Here is a 23,379-nt window from a genome sequence, read left to right on the forward strand (position 1 = left end):
CCAAGGGAATTGCTTCTGTCACAGCAGAAGTTTTTTCTTAAAGTATGAAGATAATGTTATTTCAATACAACGCTAAAGCACTATCAAAATTATTCCCAGACTCCCTTCATTAGGTCAAATATGGGTTTTTTTAATGGATTGTGAAGTGCAGTAAGTATTGCAGTGTTGTAGCTTGGGAATGCAGCAACATTCTGTGCTTCTACATTGCTGATTGTTTCAGCTGTGAATAGTGGATCGTGATCATGGGAGTACATTAGTGACTCTATTCTACATGTGGGACCTCTGGTACCTATGGAAAGTGGCATGAAAAAAGAATCTACCTTTAGAGTGGATGCCCATCTTTAGCAACCAGTGCTGCATGGACTCTCTTTCACACAGTCTATTCAGAAACCTCCCTCTACCACTGTTTATGGCTCCCATTAAAGTAAGATAAACATAAAGCATACACCCGGCACATTAAAAAGAAAATCGTATGGTGCCGTAGGAACTTTTTCCTCATCAAAGTATCCCTTGTGCCTGTTCACTACCAAGTAGTAGAATGAAACTAATTCTCTTTGGCAAAGCCAGTGTCACAGATATAAATAACAAAAGGCTTCAAACCTGTAAAGTTTCAGTCTCTTCTCTGCAGAGGAGAATTATCAGCATTTCAGAGGATTGGAGGTTTTTGGTAGTTTGCTTTAATATAGATTAACAACAATGTGAAAACATACTGGAAAAATTTTTATTTTACACTTGCTGATGTTAAAAATACATTTTCAAGTTAGTTCTGGAAAATGGTTTTGTCCAGGGGATTGTTCCTATCAGCAGAGCCTAGTTTTGCTTGATTGTATAACTTTTATTTTTATCTGCACAGGTCTACCTGATTCTCTGGACGCCGAACGCCCCAATGCTTCAGTAAATTTGAAACACCGACTTTTCCGACTTGAGGCTGGTAATTCTTCCCCTTGTTACTTTTTCAGCTCATAGTCAATTTTAAGTGCAATAGGCAAAGTTAGTTACAGAATCACAACTTGCAGGAAAGAAACTGCATTTGAAAATGATACTACATCCCCAAACCCCATTTTCTCATTCAAAGCAGGGGAAGGGCTCATGGGAACTCAGTTTTTACCACATTGCACTTTCATCTATCAGCAGTCAAATGTTAAAGGTGATGAATTGTTTTGTGCTGAAAAGGGATTTACATAACAATTTATCATTTCCCTGTTTCCCTTGCTCAAATCTGAAGCAAACTGATCTTCTTTAGAAAGTACACAAAGTATAACAGGGCTGATATTTAGCAGCTGTTGGTGGGACATCCTTGTCTTGGAGACAAGGACAGGGGGTCACAGGCAGCAAAATAATATATTTCGTGAACAACTAGTGTGTAAATAAACAACAATGGGTAAAATTAAAGCTCTTTACTCCTCTTCATCCTTTGCTCTCAATTTTTCCCTCTGTTCCTCTTAATAGTTTTAGTATTCTCTTGATTTCTCTCTTTGCTTTTACATCAGTAGGCTATAGAAAATTTACAAAGCTAACTCTTTTCATGTTTCAGTGCTTGCTTTGAATGGGAAAATAAGAAAAGTAGGAGAGAAAATGCTTGCCAGCAATGGGAAGAAAGTTGACTTTGCATCAGCACTACAGTCCTGTGAAGAGGTTGGAGGAACTCTTGCAGCTCCCAAGAATGAGGAGGAGAATATAGCTATTATGGACATTGTGAAACAGTATAACCAATATGCTTACTTGGGCATTAGGAAGGGGGAGACTTCAGGTCCATTTAAGTATATAAATGGCATGCCTCTGAATTATAGCAACTGGCACCAACATGAGCCTGATGGCAAAGGGAAAGAGAAATGTGTGGAGATGTACACTGATGGGACCTGGAATGACAAAAAATGCAACATGTATCGTCTCACAATCTGCGAATTTTAAAGAATGGCCTTTCAGCCACCTCAGAGCATGGAGATAATGAAATATTCTGTGCTTCAGGTTGATTAAATTTGCAATTTTTCTGTATTCTAAGATAGAAAATGAATCATGATTTTTTTTATCCTTAGGAAAATGCCAAATATGCTAGGTGATTAAAGTGATTACTGTGTGCCTGAACTGATGTGTTTGTCTCTTTTGGAGGGTTGGAAATACCCCAGAATTCTTTTTCCATGTCAGCCTGTCTCCATACTGTGTGAAGGTTAGAGGAAAATTCTGAGGTTTGACTTTGGATATTGAAAATGCTGAAGTTAAAATTTGCCCATGGCTTCATAGTTGGAAGCATTTTGAAGTACCTAATAGTTCCTGCCTTAAAAGAGATGCACAGATGTTGACTTCACTGGAGCAATTATGGTTTCATGTTTTGGACAGGGCTTTCAATTACAGAGCCTGTATTGTGTCACATTGAACTACCCACTGATTCATCAGCATCCACATTTAACTTTTGTTTTATAAAAATATTAATACTACCAATTACAGTTATTTTTTCTAGTTTCAGAAGCTACTCTCTATAAAACACAGCGAGAAATATTGCACTAGATTCCAGCAGACAGAGATGTGTATAAAATGCTAAAGATTGCATTTTGTTGCTAAAACAGCACCTTGCCTCAGAAAACCATGAGATTGCAGTGTTAGAAGGCCACCTGTCTTTTCCCAAAACACTAAGCAAAGCACATAATATTTTGGGAAGCCTGCTAAGAGTGGCACTTCAATCAATTCAAACACAAACGTGTCTGCTGAGGTTATACCAAGTAGCAGCACAGACAGACCTCAACTCAAATCCAGTAGGACCAAGAAGCACCTTTTCACAAAATATTTTCACTGCTTCTCCGTTCGGGCAGCTGGTGAGCAGGGGCAGCTGAGCAGAGTACCATGAGCAGCAAATTCCCACATTCTTACCTTGCAGTGAGGAAGTCCTGGGCTCATCCATTGTCATTTTCACACTATGTAAGGGAAAAAAAAAAAAAAAAAAAAGATAGCCTTAGCTTTAAAATACATGCATTAAACACATCCTCCTTCCCCACAGGAGCCCCTGGGAAGCTGGGCAGTGAAGTTCCCAAGCCTTCCCTGAGGAAAAGAGATGGGATCTATTCCCATTCAATTCAAGCCCTGCAAATAGGAAAGGTTCAGCCTCTTGCACACTTTTGGCAAGGGGTGATTCCCCTCCAGGTTGCATGCAGCAACCATCAGAGAGCAGACAGGGATTTGGAAATGGAAAAAGTACACCAGGACCACATTGGACAGATTTCAAAGTGTGAACCTGCTTTCCAAAGAGGCTTGTTTTGACTCCTATGACCATTACACCATTTTAGCTAAAAGTTTCAAATGGGAAGGGAATAGAGCCATGGATTCTGACTTGAAGGTTACACTGAGAAATAGTAAGGCTAAATTAATGCCTTTTTGTTTTCCCAGGCTTAGCTCTGACCAGCCACACTAAATCTGCTAGAAAGAGTTGAAAGTTTGCTTGAAACTACCTCTTAAATTTTAATTATTAGAATTTTAGTAAGTAAACTTCATTAGCAATTTTTTTAGTCTTTTAACCATGCAGATTCCTTATTAGAACAAAGGGACTACTCTTCACAAAGAGGCATCGTGTTACAGAAAAAGCCTCCCCCAAAAAAATCCCTACCAACATCCTCTTTTGCTCTCTAAATTGAAAAAGCACATTCATTTACACAGATCTCCAACTAGTTTTGGGGTATCCTATTCCTTTAGCTAATGAAAAATTTATTTCTACCACATTGGGATTTACAAAATGACTATAGACATCTCTCGTTAAGATCCTTCATGAGTAAATATTGCCAATGTTTTAACACAATATAGCATCTATATCTAAACAGATCTAGACTTCAAGACGCCCAGGTGCTTTTTATCCAGTTAAGAAAAATAAGGTTTTTGTTTTCCAATCACAAGCTAGTATTTATTACATCAAAAAGGAAAACATTTAGCCTTGGTCTGAGAGGCCAATTTCTTTCAGCTTTAGCCATTATTATAGAAAAAAAGGAGAAAAAACCAACTCAAACTCATACATGCTGCTGAAAAATAAAAGTTCCTCAGACCCAGTCAGAGAACTTCTAGGCAGTACTTTTCCCTTTGTGGTTCACACTTGATCTGTAGTGTTGCTTGATTATTCTTTGCAGTTCCACAAAGTATCCAGAAATTGTTATTTTTTATTTCTATACGGCTTTTTTTTGCGTTTTGGTGTTATACCCTCAAATACTATTAGAAACAACAGCATTTCAGTCAATTTTTTGGGAAATATCTGAATTCTCCATTTATATATTAATGAATTTTTTTAATGGACAGAGACACTGGGAACATGAAAAAACAAAATAAATTGTTTCTGTGTTCTGCTATGATACTATAAATAATTTTGATAAGATCTTTCCTTAAAAGTGCAAAGAGCAACACTAATTCCTGATGTATAACAACCAGACCAGGAAAAATCCAAGTTAGTCCTTTTTTTCTTAATTTAATGAATTATAATTTAATTAATAACAATTTGCTAAAGAAGTGCAACATAAAGGTAAGATCTTTAAATCAGAAAATTAGTCGCTCCCCCAATGCTGTAGAAGTTAAGAATTAGGATCCTAGTACAACTAAAAACATGGCAAAACTTCCAAGCCTTTTGAGGCAAATTGACCATGTCTCACATAAGAGAAATTGAATACAGTTATTACAGAATGTTTAACAGTAAGACTTTGGCCATAAAAATCATGGATATTTATTTCATAAAGAATTGTCTCTGGTATAGAGTGATATCTTCTTTTAAAATGGTATAATTTAATTAATTTTTGCAGTTTAGAATAGTATTATCAATTTTGAGCACTCAAAAACCTCACACCAGCCCCCAGCAATCCCTACCACACATGAAGAAATTGACCTTCAATTCCAGAAAATACAAATTTTTCTGTGGATTCCTGAATTTTGTAGAAATTTGATTTAAAAAACCACCAAGGCCCATGGTTCTCAATAAAACTGAGTTCAAATTCAACCTTTTGTGAACCTAAGTGGCAGGATGTGACACAGGCTGCCAGGGCTACCTTATCTTGTATAAATTGTGAGCTGTACCTCAGAGTATCAGATTGCAAGGGATTTTTCATTACCAGAAGTTGAAACATACTGTTGTAAAGTCCTATTAGCCCACAGTTACACAAACATACCTGATTTTAAAACACAGTAGATACGGGATTCTTGAAAATTAGAGTAGCACCTTCTTAAAAAATGGTAAGAGGACTAGGATTGTTTTTTTAAGCCCCTCCTAGGAAACCAGGGTTTGGCAGAATTTTCCTCCAGGGTGACAATCCAGGTTTGATGCCAGGTGAAATCTGGAATGAAGCTTTCACCCATCTCTGCCCTTGTGGCTCAGGAGCTGAACAGCACTGCAGAGCAAGGAGGCTTGAGGAGGCTAAATGTGGTAGTACTGGTTATGATGGTAAAGACTTCAGTGAATTTATCCTCCTTCTGCACATAATGGAGAACACCTGCAGACTATATGGAATAATAGTTCATCTGGGTCATAAAAAGAGATTTTGGGTTTTTTTTCCCTTGGAATACTGTTTTGCTGTTAACAATTATTGAAGAGATGAAATATTGTCTTGCTTTCTATTTTCTATACAGCTTCTGTGTTTTTTCTCAGCTGAGCTGACCAAGTGACAGAGATATCTAGAAATGTCCACCTGGATCCTTCACATGTAACTTATGTCGGTGGGGCAAGATGGCAGCAGCATTTATGTGCACAGATCACAGGTAAAATGAAGACTTCCTGCTCTAAAATGCTGCTCATAATTTAATTTAAAAAATGTGTATTGAAGTCTGCCATCCCAGGTGTCCACATCTCCCTGAATTGCTTCCTGTCTTTAATGCTCAGCAAAAATAGCCTCAGCCCTCCTCTGAGAAATGGGACCTCATGTCTCCCCATAATCTGTGCTCTTTCTGCTATTCCCAGGCACAATGGAGTTGCTGGAGACAGTCTGATAATTATTTGGAAGAGAAAAGGGAATGCAGAAAGCACAGGACAAGGTGGAAACAAGGTAGAGTGAAAAAAAAAGCAGAACAGAACAAAATCAATGTAAATAGAAAATATAGATGGGGTTGGGGGCATTTAAATACAAACAGAGAATAAGAAAACAATTTTTAAGGTTGTCTGAAGTGTAAATAGCACTATAGAAGGAAAAAACCTAACTTTCAGGAGATTAAGTATACCAAAGAAAGACTATCAAACAGGCTTATGGAAGGAGCACACCCCATTCAACTATTACACCACATCTGTACAGCTAAGAAAGCTAATGCAGCTAAGAAAGCAGCATTAACCAACCTTTGTCCTTAGCAGGTTTTGCATTTACCTATGTACACTGCACAACACAACCTACTCACAATATATTTAATTTGCTTCACTGCCACTGAAACTATGAAAGCTCTTGCTGATAGATGTGGAAACAGAAGAAAAGTTACCTCAATACTCAGAAATAGTTTGTTCTTTGTCAGATCAGTGCCCTTGAATCTTGCAAGACCTCTGTGATATGTGGTTCAAGGAAAGATCAGAAAATAGTTTACAAGCTATGGTAGTTATATAGAATATTCTATTAGGCAATCATAAACAAGCTTATTAGAATTGAAGATGTATTTAAATATCTATTTAACTTGCTCCATCTTATTAATATGCTGATGAAAATCAAGACAAGAAAGGTTTGCAGTTTATCAAATCTACATCAGTTTTTCCTAGGAGTCTATCACAAGAAAACTTCTGTCTCCCTCCTGGTTTCCCAGGCCCTGAGTCAGCATGTGAAACCCACAACTGCATGCCAAACCTCCTCCTCTTGTCACACTTGCCTAACTTGTGGTTTCTTCCAGGTGCAGTTAAATGCTAAAGTTGTTCTCACCATGGATGCAAAGGCCCAGGGTCTGCCCGTGACCTTTTCTAGGGCTCATCTAGAACCCAGGTAATGGCTTGTCTCATGTTCTCTGTTTGATTATGGTGGGGCTTTTTTTCCCAAAAATAACAACTAAAAATCCTCTGCCAGAAGAATGTTGAAAGCATTAAGTCAACCACTCAAAAGCTAGGAAACTTGAAATTTTACCAGAAACTTTAACCAAAGGTTACTATTGCAATTTTAAAACAGCCCTCTTCTGTCAAGGTGAATACAACTGGGTGCTGCCTATTTATTTTTCACAGGGCTGGTGCACTCAAGGGCACTCAAACAGTGCTGCAGATTAATCTGGCATCTGTGGGCACACCACCAAGGACAAAGGTGTTGAGGCATAGATCAGTTGTTGAGGTGAGTATGGAAGTGCAGGGCCCAGGTGCAGAGGGCCTGTGGAGGTGATCTAGGCTTGCTTAGGTCCTGTAGCATGTTAGACTAATATGGATACTGCTAACATTCTCCATCTCGTTTCAAAGCCTTGCTACAACATCAGGATGCTATCCTGACACCACAAGCATGATGCAGCCACATCTGACTTGTTTGAACTGGAACACAGACTCAAACACCTTTCCTCAAAGTCTTCACTGAATAGAGCCAGCTCTCAGCTGAGAACAGCTGTAAAATGCTTGGCAAGGCCATCTCCATTTCAGTGGTGCTCCTCATCTTGGGCCTCTGTACTTACAGGACTGGCATAAAGCAGCTTTTCCCTTCACTGAAAGATCATTGCTCTGTCAGAGAAAACTTTTATGATATGTAAACTTCCCCTGGAGTATTCTGTAAGTTATTTAAGCATGTGTCTCTCTAGCTGTCTCCTCTACATGTGCTGCAGATGTACCATTATCTTTTGGCCTTGCTGCTACAATTATCAGATTCTGTTTAATTATAAGACATTATCACTGGTAAGTCCTCAGTCTGTAACAAAAATGATGGCCGTGTTCCTGGCACATATTATATTTCAGGTGAACTTGTTTTGGCTTAACTTCTGTGACATTTGCACAGCCATTCTGTGGAAACCTTAGGTATTTCAAATATGAATTGAGAAACTTGTTCTGTTCCAGGTTGGTATTTTAAAACGTGTGAAAGTGTTCCTACAAATTAAAAAAGTACCTTCAAATATTTCCCTCATGTTTTAAGTATGTTTGCCTCTTGAAGAAAACAATCCCCCTATCATTCCAGTAAAAGTTCATTAAACTTCCATTCATATGCAAAATTCAAATCATATGACGTGTTCGTTGTGCTTTCATGGGTAAGGAGATGAATCTCAAGTTACATGCCCTATAAATTGGACCATTTAATGAGTCATTCTTAATTCACACTGGAGCTGCTAGGTAAGTTGACCATCTTTAGATAGGTTGTTGCTTAAACTATGTTAAATCTATTAAACGGTATCACAAAACTTTCCAATTTTGATGTGTGTGTATCAACACTTTTATTAACAATTTCACCTCTTTTTATAGACTGTATCACCTGAGGTGAAGAGATGCTAAAACATGGATGCTGCAATAGAAGAATAAGTTTTAGCAATTGTTTTGCTCTTAAACTGAATGACAAAGACAGCATGTCCCACTGTCTTAAACATTCTCTCGCTAAAGCAGCCATGTGACTACTGCTCTCCTGTAAAATTAAACTATAACTTTTTGCATGGGGAAAAATGGCATGTAATGGTATATGATGTGGAGAAGAGCTTTGAAGGGGATGGTTTGGGTTTTTGCTCTGTAGACTTTTGTAGGCTTAGCAGACTGTCTTTTGGAAAAACATTTTAATTGTTTGAAATAAGATAACTTTGGAACTACGTGGATTTGCACTGCAGACAAAGGTTACCATATATAAGACTTCACACCCAGAAAAATTCTAAAACATTCTTTCTTTTTTTAAATGCAGGACTCTACACTGGAGAGTAAACCAGTCTGGTTTACCTTTAAATGATGCTGTCTCCACAGCTGCACAAAATCTTAGCAGTAGCTTTTTTCCTGCTCCCATTCTGTGCTCAAGGTAAACCTGCAGGGCTTCTTTCACGGTTCCCTTTCAAGCCTTTTTTCGGAGGTGGGCTTGATGAAGGACAGATACCAGGTACATTAAGTTATCTCCATTTTTGCCTGTTGTGCTCTATTTTTATCCTTTGTAAACTCAGTGCTATCTACCATAATCTGATGCGTGATCTACTTGAAATAAAATAATCAGAACTTTATTAATTCTTTATATGAAGTAAGATGCTTAAATCTCTATTTAATGCTGCAGTGGTTCAATTCACAGAGAAAAGTTTAGATTTTTCCATAGAACAAGAAACTTGTGGCTGAGTGCTAGGTTGGAGCTGTAAGCAAGTGCTTGAACAGCCTCAAGGATTCTGTTGAGGATTTAGTCTCTGCACACAGTTAAAAATCAACTAAACCTACTGCATGAGTGCCAGTGTTTTGCCTGGACTGGTTCAGTCACTTAGAGAGAAAACTAACTGTTTGCCAGTTCCAGTTTTCCATAAACATCCCTGATCTGCAGGTGATACCCAGGAACTTATCCCCTATCCTTACAAAGATCAATGTGTGAAGACACCCCTGTTTAAAACACAGCAGTAAACTAAAACATGTCAAGCAAATATTTTTAAAGTTCCTATTAATTTCCTATGATGAGCTCTGCTTTATTTGGAAGCCAAGACTGGAACTGTAATGCAAAGTGCGTAATAGCTGGTTTTATTCACAGATTTCACACCTCCGGCTGCTACTGAAAACGGGGACATCATCCATCAGTTAGAATATCGGATTTCCAGACTGGAAGGAGGTATTTTATCTGCCTTTATTTTCTGCTGCAGCTGGGTTAGTGGGGATAGACTAGATGGGCAAAAATGGCTTCTTAGGGAAAAAAGGCAGAATTTTCTTCAGTCTTTGTTGCATTCCTTTTTATATCGTCTTCACTGGTATATCATTGAGTGAAAACTTTCAAATGGGGGAGGTGGGAATTAGATTTTCATAACTACCAGGAGACACCTGGGTAACAGCTCTGAGGTATGAGTGCAAGCAAGGCAGGAATGTATCAGGTTAAAGGCCCTGCTCCATGCACACCTTGTGCCCCAACAGACAAGCTGAGCATTAAAAACATACTATGACAATCAGATCAAATCTAAGATCCCACTCCCTCAAGAACACTGGTATACTGCAAACCACCTCAGGGTCTTACAGTCTCAAAGAAAATCACACACTTTTTCCAAATGTAGAATTCATCATTTCCTTCCCTCCTTCTCCAGCCTCTTTTGTGATTCTCCTGTTTCATTGTCTGTGTATTTATGTGTTTCTTCCCTTTTTCCCTCTCCCCTCATTTTCAAATTTCTTCTGGCTTTTGGAGGTTGTAGTTTTTCCTCCTTTTTTAAAATCTTTGATTTCAAGTTCTCCTTCCTTTACCTTTTTCTGGGTTTAAATTAAAGTTATGGAGCAAACTAGTGGGAGTTAGAATTGGCAGCAAAGTGAGCACAAAACAATGCACAAATGTTTAACAGCTTTTCCCTTGTCTTGCAGTCCTGCTCTTGAATAAGATGATAACAGAGTTTCGAGGAAAAATATTTGCTACCAATGGGAAAAGAGCTGATTTTGATGCTACAGTGGAAAAATGTAGAGAGGCTGGAGGCTCTATTGCCACTCCAAGGAACCCTGGCGAGAATGATGCCATTCTCTACTTCGTGAAATATTTTAACACCTACGCCTACCTGGGGATAAAACAATCTCTTATTCCAGGCAAATTCCAGCTCCTGAATGGTACTCCACTGAGCTATACTAACTGGTATTCAAATGAACCCTCTGGCCAAGGGGAGGAGGAATGTGTGGAGATGTACACCGATGGCACTTGGAATGACAAAAGGTGCAACAACAATCGTCTTATTGTCTGCCAGTTTTAGTGCTTCCCTTGCTGCTCTCTGGAATGTGCTTCCCTATCACTTGTCTCTTCACTTGTAGCTAGTGAACTTAGATAATGCAGCATGAAAAAATAAAATCCACTCTTCCCCAGTACGATTTTTCTTCTATCCAAATGCCAGCCATAAAGAGGAAACTGTATAATGAAAGCAGTGCCCATTTTGTCTGTTTTGTTACCCACTGAGTGTCTTAATACTACTGCCTATGGCAGTATTCCTACTGCTGATTTATCACAAGACCAAAAATTAGAGTTCTTGGCCGCATATCTAAAGTGATTTGCACCCACAAGGTCTTCCAGTACCCCCTTACCCACGAGCCTCTAAGTTGTATTTTGATCCCTTTCTGAAAGTTTCTCTCACCAAAACTCCCCATACAGACACTCTGCTGTTGCTCAGCCCATGTTGCTTTGGCCACCCTCACCCCCAACAGGTGTCCTGAAAGAAGACATGAGCAGTGCTGCTGGGATGACACAGAGCCACCTCCCTTACAGCTCCCACTGGAAAACTTCAGACTCAGCAGGTCTTTAACCTTCATGTGCCTCAAAAGTGGTGACCAGAAGCCACCTGTTAGCAATTCCTAATCCCTTTCCTGACTCCAAGAGGTAGCAGCACAGGAAGACCAAGGTCCCCTGTCACAGGGGATGTGTGTGGAAGAAAACACACAGGAGCCAACAGGAGTTACTGTGCCTCTGTGGTTTGGGGAAGATCAGCAGAGCCCTGACAAGGCCAATTTTTTTAAGCTATATCGTCATGAGATTCAGATACAACTAATTTTGGGCACCACAGAGGGGCTTGTCAGACCCTCACTGGGATTCCCACAGGGCTAAGCTTGGTAGATGCCAAGTGACTTGTACTCAGCACTCATTGCAGAAGCTGCTCAGTCTTCACTACCCAGCTTAAGATAAAGGATTAAGAGAAATCCTTCTCAACTTTCTTGCTTGAGTCTGTTCACCTACTGAAGGTGAGAATTCCCCAGGTTTGGATTCACAGTTGTGCAGTATAGCTGCACACTCAGAGATACCCGATCTGGTTTCTTCCTTTCTCTGGGTCAGTGGACTTCAATATAGCTTAGGTAATGAAGGCTCTTCATCAGCTCTGTGACATGGTGCAAAGGCAGGTTGAGCATCTGGGGATGCCTCCACAAAGTCAAATGTCTATCAGTCACACTCATTCACACTTTGTTAGTCCCAGCTTGGTCACAGAAACCTGAGCAAGGACACATCCAGCTCTAGAGCCGGATCAGCTCCTCACACCTTCTGTGCGACAGAGAGACAGAACAGACAAAGTATGAACTTAACTGGGGAAGGAAGGTGTGCTCATAGCTGGGGTGAACCCAGGGGCCAGCAAAGGGGCTGCTTGGAACCTTATAGCTGTGCAAATCTCTGTAATTCCAGAGCAGCAACTTGCCAGGCACAACATTCCTGCACTGGCTTAAATTCAGTTACAGGATTATTTTGAGACATGGTCTCACCAGCTGCTCTGTGACAAGGAATGGGTCCTCCTGGCCTCTTTTCAGCCCCCTGCTTGATGTCAGGGCCTGTGAATCATTATTGCTGTTTTTCTCTGAAAACTAAGCAGTCTGCCTTTTAGGTATTAGGAAAATTAATGCAACAGATCTAGTGTCAAACCAAGACACCTTTGCGCATGCAGGTGGTCTACCTCCACAGGTAGACTCGATTATTCACTCCAGCAATATTCAAATCCTTCATCACAACACATACTAAATAGGAAACCCTGTTTCTATACAGCCATCTCAACATATGTAAAGATAAAACTTTTGTGAGCAAAGTTTATCCATGTGTCTGTTTGGCACGTGAGGAAATCTACAAGCTGTTAAGTAACACCTTATTTCTGGACAGCACACCCCAAATATAAATTACTGAATCCCATATCTTGTAAGGTCTAGACAGACTGCTCTGTTAACCCAGTTGAAAAAGGTATGTAGAGGGGAAATGAGGACTCAGGAGTCCTTATGGCACTGTTTCACTTTCAAACTATTCTTACTCACATTTTGCAGCTCACCAGTATCTGCCTGCACCGATCAGCTCACCCGCTCAGTCTTCAGCCTTGCGTGACTCCTGTTGTGAAATTAACTCTGCCACGAGCACAAGGAAACAGGATCACAAGCATCATCTCATATAGTAGTTTTCCACTCGTTATATTCCAAGGAAGTTTAAGAAATTTACAATGATTAACATCAGCCTGAAAATGAAGTTGGACACACAACCCACCACCACCAAATATTTAAAGCCATGGTAAGCTTTTTATTTTATCCTGCTTAACTCCAGGGGGTTACAGAGTTATCTCAAAATTAAAGCTATTTACAGGTGTGTGAAAGAAAGCAGCTACTTTCAGTGTTAGTCTAATGAATATGTGAACTTATTTTAAAAGTGTCATCCACCCTACCCTAACTTTAAATACTAGTTGTACCTTTAAAATCTGCCACTATTTGCAATGTATTTACTAGTACTTGTGGATATTCTGGACCACCCAGCCTGCTGACAAGCCAAACTGTGTGATGTTCCGTTTTCAGTCAATGGTGTGCACTTCCCACACTCAGTTGTGGGAATAATTGTACCACCACCAAGATTAAGTTAAAATTGTATTAATCTGAAGAGTTAGTAAAAGAACAGGATAAACACGTTTCTTGGAAAGCGACTTAACGAGGAATTTGATTTTAGCCAGATGAAATATTAGTGTCAAATATCAAGAGAGATGGAAGTCACTTGTCAGGTTTTGGGGGAAAAAGTGTTATTGATTCTGCCTTGTATAGTGGAAAAAAATTATTCCACCCACTCACCAAGAATTGTTCAGAAAATTGTTTTTAATTCTATAAAAATATTCATCATGTGAAAAATTATTCTCAACAGCTGTTATTTTCTGTGAAAATACCCTAGTTCATATTTTCTCTGCTTTGTAAGAAACTGAAAAACCTATCAATGGTTGTGTGGCTTTGAGGTCTAAAGAGACATCCTTGCAATCTGAAGCTCTACACTCCTTTGGATGTATCCATTCCAGCACAGATTTCATTGCTCTCACAACTGGGTTTTTAAGGCAGGCTGCAGTTCAGCCTTCACATCTTCTCTTGTCAAGAGACAAGGACCAGATGCAGCAGTGTGTTCAGGCAGGATGGCCACTTCTCAGGGACTCTGCAATACCACCTCCACAGCAGCGTGGAGAGGAGCCAGAGCTGGCTTAGCAAAGCCTCTGAAGAGGTCTCCATGTGCTCTTTGTGTAACAGATACTGCAGCAGCCTAAGTGTAGCTGTGATTTTTCAAGTATTTAAATAAAGCTAAGCTGTTAAGTAGCACTGGGTTGTTGAATGTACATAGGTGGAAGCGAGCTGTGTGTATGAACCCCTTGGAGCTGCAATAAACTTAGGGCCATCAGCCTTCATACTCTGAAGGCTGCACGTGCTGCTCATAATAATCAGTCAGGATGAGTTAGTTAATCAGATTACTCGCTTCTGAGTAAATAAGATGATTTACAAGGAAAGCCCAAGTGGCTTTCTGGTGACAAACGGGCCCTCATTTTTCACTGTGCGTGGCTGTCTCCTAAAGCAGGCTGTGCATGTGCAGAGCCAGCTCTTGTTTTGCTGATCCCGAACAAACTGCAGTCAAGGTAGAGCAGCTCCTTCGGGAAGGCTTGTGCCGCTTTAAGAGCACCAGGTGGGAGGCGGTAGAGGCACCACTGCGCAAACAAGTGCCCGAGCACCCTGCTGCACTCACCTGAGCCTCACACAGCCCAGGGGACCCTGCCCTGTCCTCCCGCAGGTGGAGCGGCTGCTCTGGCACTCACTGCTGCTGCCTGGCAGCGCAGCATGGGCACCCAAACAAAGCTGCTCCAGCTCACGGGCAACACTTGCGAGATGCCTCAAGGACACTGAGGAGGTAAGAGTGGACAGAAAAGATCTGAATATCTACTTTCAGTTAGTCAGGTTGAGAAAGGTGAAAAAATTCAACACAAATTCAACTGCTTCCATGCTTTTCTACAGAAGTGAGGGGATAACTAAATTATTTCTAATTTGGGTGAAAGGTTGTCAGCGGGGAAGATATGAAGAATATAGGGCTCCTATTCATATAATTAATTTTAAGTGCAAAGTAGTTCGCTAAATGGTTAAAATTATGTCTGTAAGTGGACTGCATACACCTCCAGCTTGTGTAAGTGCATTCCAAAGTGTTTAAAGTCTAAATATTTCAGAACAGGAAATGTCTGTGACTCAGATAGAGGTACCTCCTCACTGCTACACATTCAAGAATCAGAAATCTAACAGACGTATGTCACAATGTGTTATCTATGAGAGCAAATAAAGCCATCTTATTAGACAAAATACAAAAAAAATCTGAATTTATACGTCCAGAAAAGGGAGATTTGTGCATACTTTTAATAGCAGCTGGGAAACTCCTCTTGCATTTTTAACTTTTATTGTAATCACCTGATCCCTTTGGAAGTGAGGTGAAACTAAAGGCATGATCATCTTAATCACAGTTTGCTATACTAGTCTTGCATATCAAATATTCTCTGTCTGCATCATAATTTTTGTTTTAAAAATTTCCCCCAGGTGTCATATATTTAATTTCTGCACCCAAATTTCACAATGTTTAAGATATTTTAAGCCAAATTTTTATCCTGTAGTGACTTTACTCACAGAAAGATAAATATGCACAGATTTGACTTAAAAATAACCAGACTAAACTGCTTCATGCCTTATAAAGGCTGAAATCCTTTAAAAAATGAATACTGAAATAATTGTGATTAGCACTTTAGTCATTTGCTACTTGTAGAGGGAGATATTTACAACAAACAAATTCAGTGAAATTTCTGTTAACATTTTAATGATTCTGAGAGTTGTCATACACTCTTGGTTTGAAAGGTTTGGCCCTCCAGAGACAAAAGCAGCATTATTAGATGCTTCTAAGGTCTTTCATAGTTGAAAGGCAGCCTTTTCTCCAAGGTACCAAACTCATTAATTTGATTTCTGGTTCTTACAGGAGTTTGAAATGCCACTTTTAACTTGCAGTGTAGTTATCTCCTGATCATCACCCTCTTTTCAAGTCCATCACTGTGCCAGACATCCAGGTCTGAGAACTTTTCCCATTCCTAACATCTGCTACCTCAGTTTGTAAAACACAGTGATGGAAGGGGCAGAGGAATGAATTCACCTTCCCACAGCTGCACAGGGTTACAAGGCACACTAAGGACTCTGCAGCAGCAGTGCCTTCTTCAGAAAGCCCGTCATGGGTAATGATCTTGGAGTGTTAACAGGGAGCTGGCAGTTAAGTTAGAGACCAAGTACACAGTAACACTTGTTTTCCCCACTTGAAGGGTAAATATTTGTATCACTGACTGAGTAGAAAATGCAGCAGAACAAGTTCATTGTTGTTGTTGTTGGCTTACCCCTTTCAGCCTGTTCTTCCATTAAAATAAGTATGTGCCTGGGAGAAGAGAGGTCACACCTCTGCAGCATGGGAAGTGCTCCACAGCTCCAGTTGTGCTAAAGCAACTGGGAGCCCATCTTTGTATCTGACTGAGCAGCTCTCAGGTGGAGATAACAAAACCCCTCCCCACGTAAAGAGCTATAAGCCCTGTTTGTGGAAGATATTGGAAATTCAGTATGGTTCAGGTGGTTTTATCCGATATAATTAATAGCAGAATTTAGTGGAATTGCTGACCTACTAAAATATCAAAAATTGTATAAAGATATCACTAACAATCAGTCTTTAATATTTCAGACATATGCTTTTGTTTTGTACTATTGATTGTGTTTTTTCATCCCATCTGACTGTATTCATTTCCATCAAACTAGGGACTGAGCACTGTCACTTGATTTCACAAAGGCAAGTCTTTGATTGACATTAAGTGCTGTAGCTACTAATCAGAATATCTTGCTACAAACAAAAGAAAATAAAACCATTCACTGATATAAAACAGGCCTTGCAGACTTCAATCCATTCTGCCTTTTGGTGGCTGTGTTTACAAATTCACTAGACTCTCAAAGTTTTAAAACTTGTTTTTCTGTTCCTATAGTTTAGCCAGTAGTACTAGATCTGTGACTTTCCCAAGCACAGAATAAAAATTATTACACAGTAGCCAAGGAATCTGCAGTTAAGAGGCCCATAAATTATATAAACAGGTGCCAGTTCAGATACCAGTTCATCTTTTAAACCTATGCAATACATTTTAAAAAAAACACAACTGAGAGCAAGCTACAGACTGGGAGGCCACCGCCTCCCACAAGCATCTTGCTCAGGGGAGCTTCTCAAGTTACGATAACTGAAGTTACTCTAGGCTTCAGAGGGCTGTCTTGAACCTTCACACTATTTCTGTAGACTGCAAATAAGCCTTTTTTTTCCCTAACAGGATTGCTACCTTCAGCATTTGTCCTCATTGGACATGGATGAATTGCAATTTCCCCCTCTTAGCTATGATAGTGGGACAAATACACCTGGGGGTTTTGTGAGGCTTTCCCTACTGTTAGCTCCCTAAAATCAAGATATTCATGTGTAATTTGGAGGGGGGCAGGGGAAGCAAGGTTAACAGAGAAAAATAACTGACTTTTCAGTCTATGTTCATTGCAGCTAGCAAAGATTACATTCAATACAGCAGGCAGGAAATGCATTCTTCAGTAGTTTCAGATGGTGGGAAGGACTGGGATGGATTCCTTGCAGGGCAGAGGCCCCAAGGCCTCTGTCTCATCTGTATCCTGCCCACCTACTCCACTGCAAGACAGCAACCCATGACACAGAGTAAATCACTCTCTCCCTATACGTAGTTTTGCTTTTTTTCCTAATAATCAAAAGGTAAGGCTTCAAATCAAATGGTTCAACAGTATTTTCTGACTTTTCTATATTGCAGCAGGCTGTAAGCCAGCACACAGTACATCAGCTAAAAACACTACAGAGTAAGTCTTTTGTTTCCTGCTTGTGCCATGAGCTTAAATTATTGCAACTCAAAAGTGAATCTTTGCTAAGATTAGGGGAGCAGTGAAGCAAACCACATTCTAAGAGGCATTTTTACAGGGCCTACTTTAGATTGTATTAAATATATGACACTAGTGAAGAATAGCAGCTTTGTTTCTAGAATTATATAATAAGTTTATACTTGTTTTCTCTGCAAGATTTAAGGATAGAATTGTGGTTTTACTAAGCAAATATTCTGTCCACTGTGCTAAGATTAAGCTGCCTTTAGCATCCAGAATGGTCTTTCATCAACTACAGTGTAGAAAAACCTCCCATTTTAATTTGTATAGCCTTCAGGCAAATCTTAAATGAAACACTGGAAATTGGAGGTACAACCACAAATCACACCTCTAAGATGCCTCTTTCTTCTCCCCTCCCCAAATGTCTTCTTTATTGTATACTTCTCTAAAGAAGTCATTTATTGTATTTCATTCGTTGTGTTCAGCTCAAATCCTTGCAGATGCCTTTATTCATCTACCCATTTGTTAAACTTAGGGATAGATCTAGAACATCCTTCAGTATAAAATATTTTGTAGTTTAGAGACCAGATTTGACATGCTTACACATTCACTGATGAGGGTTTTAGTTGAGATAAAGAACTCTCAAAGCTCCAGAGACAGTGTGTATTTATTCTGAAAGACTTTGTATTTCCAGAGCTGTGTTTTGGTTGACCATTTTGATTCATTCATACTCTCCCATAATCAAATACTGTCCCTGTGAGAAATACCCCATTAATAGAACAGTCCCCAAGACCCTTTTATAGCTGTGCTGAAGGGAACAGGCTGTCTGAGGCAGGTCTGCAACATGCAGAAGGGCTCTGAGTCATGGCCTGAGGCCTCTGCTGATTGCACAGCGCCACAACTTCACTTGGCAGTGCTCTCTTTGGGATGAGTTCTGCTGTCATGAATGTACCTTATTTCTGATTATCTCACTAAAAATTATGTCCTATAGTATTACTGACTTATGACACAACCCCCTTGTCGCACAGGCATGTTACAAAGAGCTGTTGTATTCAGCCCCCCAAAGACCAAAGCACACTGCATATTGTGCCCTAGGGCTGTGCAGCACTCACTCAGGCTGAGAAAAACCTTGGGACTTGAGAACACAAGTGCAGGAAAAGCATTGATTAGGTTAACAAAGAACAAATACATGCTTTGGAGACTTTATATAACACTTAGTATCACTTCCTAGCCACCAGCATCTTTTCTAGCTAAAGCCAATGCAGCAAACAGCTCCTAAAGGTGAGCAAGGTCTTTGGCAAAGGAGCCACTGCTCTTTACAGCCTTGAACTACACATCCTCAACTCCTCAGAGCTGTCTCCACACTATCACAGACCTTCCCATCACTTCCCAATTGCTTCTGCAACATCATCCTCACCGAGGGCCAAGGAAGACAAACCCAGCAGTGCTTCCCCCATAGACCCATGTAGGGGTGTTTTTTCCAACCCTTGTTCCACTGCCCGTGGTACAATTGTCAGGACAGCAATTCCTTATCCAAGCATAGCCATATGTTGTGTCACCCCCACCAAGGGGTGAAGGAGAGGGATGCCTGTCTGTGTGCACAAACAGACCTCACCTTCCCCGCCTCAAACCACAGCATTTGCTTTCTCAGCACAGGATAAGAACAGAGCTTTCCTTCACTCTCAGCAACCAGCGTGTCCTGGGATCTTTATTTCTTACACAACATGGTATACAGCCCAGCTGAAAATCACAGGAAGTTTTTGTGCAAATTTAACTGGTGTGACCTTTCCTCACAGCCAGAGTTTAAGGAAAGGGGCAATGCTCTGCTCTCACCCTCACCAGCCCTGGCTGCTGGCAGAACAGGGAAGGCTCTCACTGGATTTTTTTTTTTTTTTTTTTTCCCTAGAGCCAAACACTAGTGAGGAATCAATAGAGCAGAGAATGGGGACAGGGATTTCCCATGAAAACTATGACTTTTTAAAAAAGGATATTGCAACAAACTGAGACAGGAACAAGGAAGGGAATAAAATAGCAAGAAGATTTGAAACAAACGCTGGAAAATGAAGCAAAAAGTAGCAACAGCAAGAGCTTAACAGAAGATGCCTGGCAGACAAAAAGGCAGGAAAAGCAAGTCAGAAACTAAGATATTTAAAAGAGTTAACTGATAAAGACATTCAAATTAGCAGGGAGGAGGCCCACCTGTGACATTCCCTCTGCAGCATCTGTAGGCAGCAGTGAAGCAACTCAAGAAAGCTCCCTGAGCAAAAAAGTCCCTCTCCCACAGCCTCTCCAGGTTAAAAACAGCCTCACACCTATATTCACCACCAGTCAGTGGGAAGAGAAGAACAATACCAAGGGGTGCCATAGGAGCAGTCAGAATATCACACAGCCTGACGGGCTCCACAGCACAGCCCCCGTTAGCAGGTCAGAGCAGATAAACACACACAAAATCAAGCAGCTGTTTTGTAGTTTGGGTGAAAACAGACACAGAGCACAGCCCACTTCAAGGAATGGACCTGGTGGGCAGCACATCTGTCACAGGGATGTGGCTTCACCAGTAAGGAGGCAGCAAATGTGAGCGCACTCCAGGGCCCGAGCTAGGGCAGCTCCACCTGCATCCTCTGTACTTTTCCAGTGCTTGTAAGATTTGAGATTAATCTAACTAGAAAATGCCACAGCAGCCAAGCAGAGCTCTATTAGGATTCTGCTAATGGATAGGGAGGCTTCATTAAAGGGTATCATGGCCTAAATCCTCCAAGATTTTTTGCCAGCTATATAGTGAACCTCCTCACAATCCACAGCAAAAAAAAAAAAAAAGAGCTAATGGCAATTTTAACACTGCAGTATACACAATTGCTGGAAATTATTCAAATTTTCTACTCTCCCTAAACATACATATTCTATCAACCCATGTTTCCATCTTCACCTGTACATAAAGACCAGGATTTAGTAACAAAAACACAGTAAACCACACACTCGGACAAACCTGAGACCTCCTCCAGTGAGTTGTAGGCCCAATTCCCACACCGTAGGCAGCACTGCAACCCCTCAGGAGACCTCCTGACTACCGATATGAACAGTTGTGGAGAAAAAAAACCTCTTCTGCCTCTAGCATCTCCTTTTATTCACCCACTGTACAGCTTCCAGGTGTGTGGGTCCTGGAAGAGGACTTGCAGTCCTTATGACTTTCAGGTGTGTGGGTCCTGTGGCAGGGATTGCACTGAACACTGCATTCCCTAGGACACACCTGTTAACACTTAACAAAATCAACATGATTTAACTCCTTTCTAAGCACCCTGCTCTTTCTAAAGCTTTATCCATGGAAAAAGATAAAATATGCATTCTGATGGCAGTTCAATTTCCAGTTCTCCTTTCCATCATATTCTTGTATTTTCAGGCTTAGCTTTGATACATGTCAGTGTAGCAATCGTTTTGTGTAATGATGCTCTAAGTGGGAGAGGAGGGCCTTAAAAATCAAAATTTTAAAGCAAAAGGCATACCCAAGGGTCAGGAACAATGCTTCAGAGCAGACACCAGCATCAGCAACTACAGCTGAGCCAAAGGGGAAAAGCAGATTGATGCTCCATGGAAGCTCCTGAGGAGACAGAGGGAGACAAAGCAGGAGCTCTTCTGGGGTCTGCAGCCCAGGGAATGGGTTTGTTCTCCAGGCTGAGAAAAGAATAGGCCAAAGAGGCTGACACCCCTCTGCTGGCTAAAAACAAACACATCTATTCAGACATAATTCCTATGTACAAGTAAATACCGCAGCATGTTTTTTGCTTCACAGCTTCAGACTCTTGACATGGAGGAAATCATGGTGGAAACAGTCCTGGCCCCATGGGAAATCCTGCTGGTCATTTTTGCTGCAGTGCTGGTAATGAGTTTCCTGATGCTGCTGCCGCCCGCTGCGGTGGTGATCTGGAGAATGAAGCGTGTGCCGCAGATCTCGCTGCACGGCTCGGTGTGAGCCAGCCCTGCTGCACCACCAGTGCTCTGGGAGGATGGCTCACATTGATGGCATCTCTCAGGATCACTCTCACCACCTGTGATCCACCCAAAAGCACTGGGTTTACCAGTCTAATTCTACTAAGTTCCTGTGAAAAGAGGATGAGTGTGATTTTGTCGTCATGAACTGCAGTTCTCGGCACTTTGCCTTCCATTTTTTGGCCAGGTTGTAATTACTGTTGTTGGCTCAGTTCCTAGACTGAGTTCTTCTCTTGTGTTATAATGGAATGAAAGAGAAGCAAGGATAACGCAGCATTGTATTCCCTTAACTAATATCAGGAAATCCTCCCTCTCTACTGTTACACTGTAAATATTACCAAGCCTTTAGCTGACTGACAGTTATGCAGGTGGACTTATCAAAAGCATGCAGGATACTCTGGAGAGGCAGTAGTTTAGTCTGGTTGTATAGCAAAACCTAAAAATAGAATAAATATCAGAGAATGGTACCATAAATAAGCCTCCTCTGCCTCTGTTGCCTGATCTGAAAACTTAATGCCTTAAAATGTTCTTCAGTTCTTTCCTCCAATATGGATTAATTTCTTTCCTTCTATATGAGTTTTAATCTCTCCTCAACCCCCTAGTGCCAGAACACAAAGCCCCTCCATCCCAGGGCTAGAGCAGGAGCACAAGGGATAGTCCAATGCTCAGACAGGCCCAGCCAGACAGCAACAAGAAGTTAATGCAAACACACAGCAGCCATTTACCTGAATTAAATTATGCAAATGTACTCTGAGAAATAGCACAATTAAATTTACTTTAGTTTTTAACTGTGTCATATGGGCTTATTGAGTCAACTTCCCTTTCTCATATATAAATAATAATTTAGGTGGTGGGAATAGAACAAAACTGCTTCTCTGCAAGTTTTTGAAAAACACCCAAGCAACCCAATCTCCAGCTTAATATCAGGTTCATGACAGGTGATAGTTAAAGATTTCCAGCCTGATTCTTCCACATTGTGTGGCACTCACCATGAGGATTTCTGATCTACAGATTAAACAGTTCCTTGTACTTTACAAGAGCAATGGCTTGATTTCCTCATGAAATACAATTATGAGTGACTTTTCTTTTGTTGGTTGGTTTGGAAAGTCACTAGATTAGATTAACACAATTGAGAGAAAAAATGGGGTTTAGCACCAGCAGAAAAATTATGCTGGAAAGTCCTCCAGATATTTCATCTGAGCATCAGTTGATAATGAATTGGCTGGAAAGACTCAAACACATTATAATTTCATTTGATTGAGATCATTTGTTTGCCATGAATAAATAAATAAGTTAATAAAAGAACAGTGATTCAAAACTCAGTGTTTTTCTATAAGACTACAGCACTTTTGTCTCCAACACAATGACTTAAGTTATTGCCACGTGGTTAATAAAGAGGCAAGGCAGCCAACTCATCCCTTTTCTGGTGTAATTGTCTGTTCCCCTCATTGTCATATGACTGTCTGCTTCTGGGCCCTAAAGCAACTGGGGTTATTTATGGGGGTTTTTACTTGCAATGACTGGATTCTGAACCTGAAATATAAGTATGTAAATAGATATATTTGAATAATTTATCTGATTAACAATGCAAAGGTCAATTATACATCATGTGCCACAAAACTATGCAGTCTGTGCCTGAGAGCCCTGCAGAAATAGGGAAAAGGTAAAAAAGGGAAAGGAAAAACAAAGAG

General features: G+C 40.5%; 2 protein-coding genes and 1 long non-coding RNA gene across 5 annotated transcripts in view; all 3 read left to right on the forward strand.

Moving 5' to 3' along the window:
* The window catches only part of SFTPD (surfactant protein D), a 49,128-nt gene extending 47,043 nt beyond the window's left edge, over window positions 1-2,085 (forward strand). For all 3 annotated transcript variants that reach the window (XM_032116930.1, XM_032116931.1, XM_032116932.1), the window contains 2 exons: window positions 854-931; window positions 1,535-2,085. In XM_032116930.1, the coding sequence (XP_031972821.1) occupies window positions 854-931; window positions 1,535-1,911 (455 nt within the window). In that variant the 3' untranslated portion in view covers window positions 1,912-2,085. The remainder of the gene's footprint in view (window positions 1-853; window positions 932-1,534) is intronic.
* A 6,545-nt stretch (window positions 2,086-8,630) lies between these two features.
* LOC116447648 (pulmonary surfactant-associated protein A-like) lies at window positions 8,631-10,935 on the forward strand. The gene is made up of 3 exons (XM_032117029.1): window positions 8,631-8,960; window positions 9,585-9,662; window positions 10,394-10,935. The coding sequence occupies exons 1-3, from the start codon at window positions 8,813-8,815 to the stop codon at window positions 10,768-10,770; spliced, it is 603 nt and encodes a 200-aa protein (XP_031972920.1). The 5' UTR covers window positions 8,631-8,812; the 3' UTR covers window positions 10,771-10,935.
* Window positions 10,936-13,700: 2,765 nt separating this feature from the next.
* Window positions 13,701-22,162, forward strand: LOC116447528. Its single transcript, XR_004241589.1, has 2 exons — window positions 13,701-14,675; window positions 21,492-22,162. It is a non-coding gene; the product is annotated as an uncharacterized LOC116447528 (long non-coding RNA).
* Window positions 22,163-23,379: the final 1,217 nt, after the last annotated feature.

The sequence above is a fragment of the Corvus moneduloides genome, chromosome 8, assembly GCF_009650955.1.
Source record: "Corvus moneduloides isolate bCorMon1 chromosome 8, bCorMon1.pri, whole genome shotgun sequence".
NCBI classification, from domain to species: domain Eukaryota; kingdom Metazoa; phylum Chordata; class Aves; order Passeriformes; family Corvidae; genus Corvus; species Corvus moneduloides.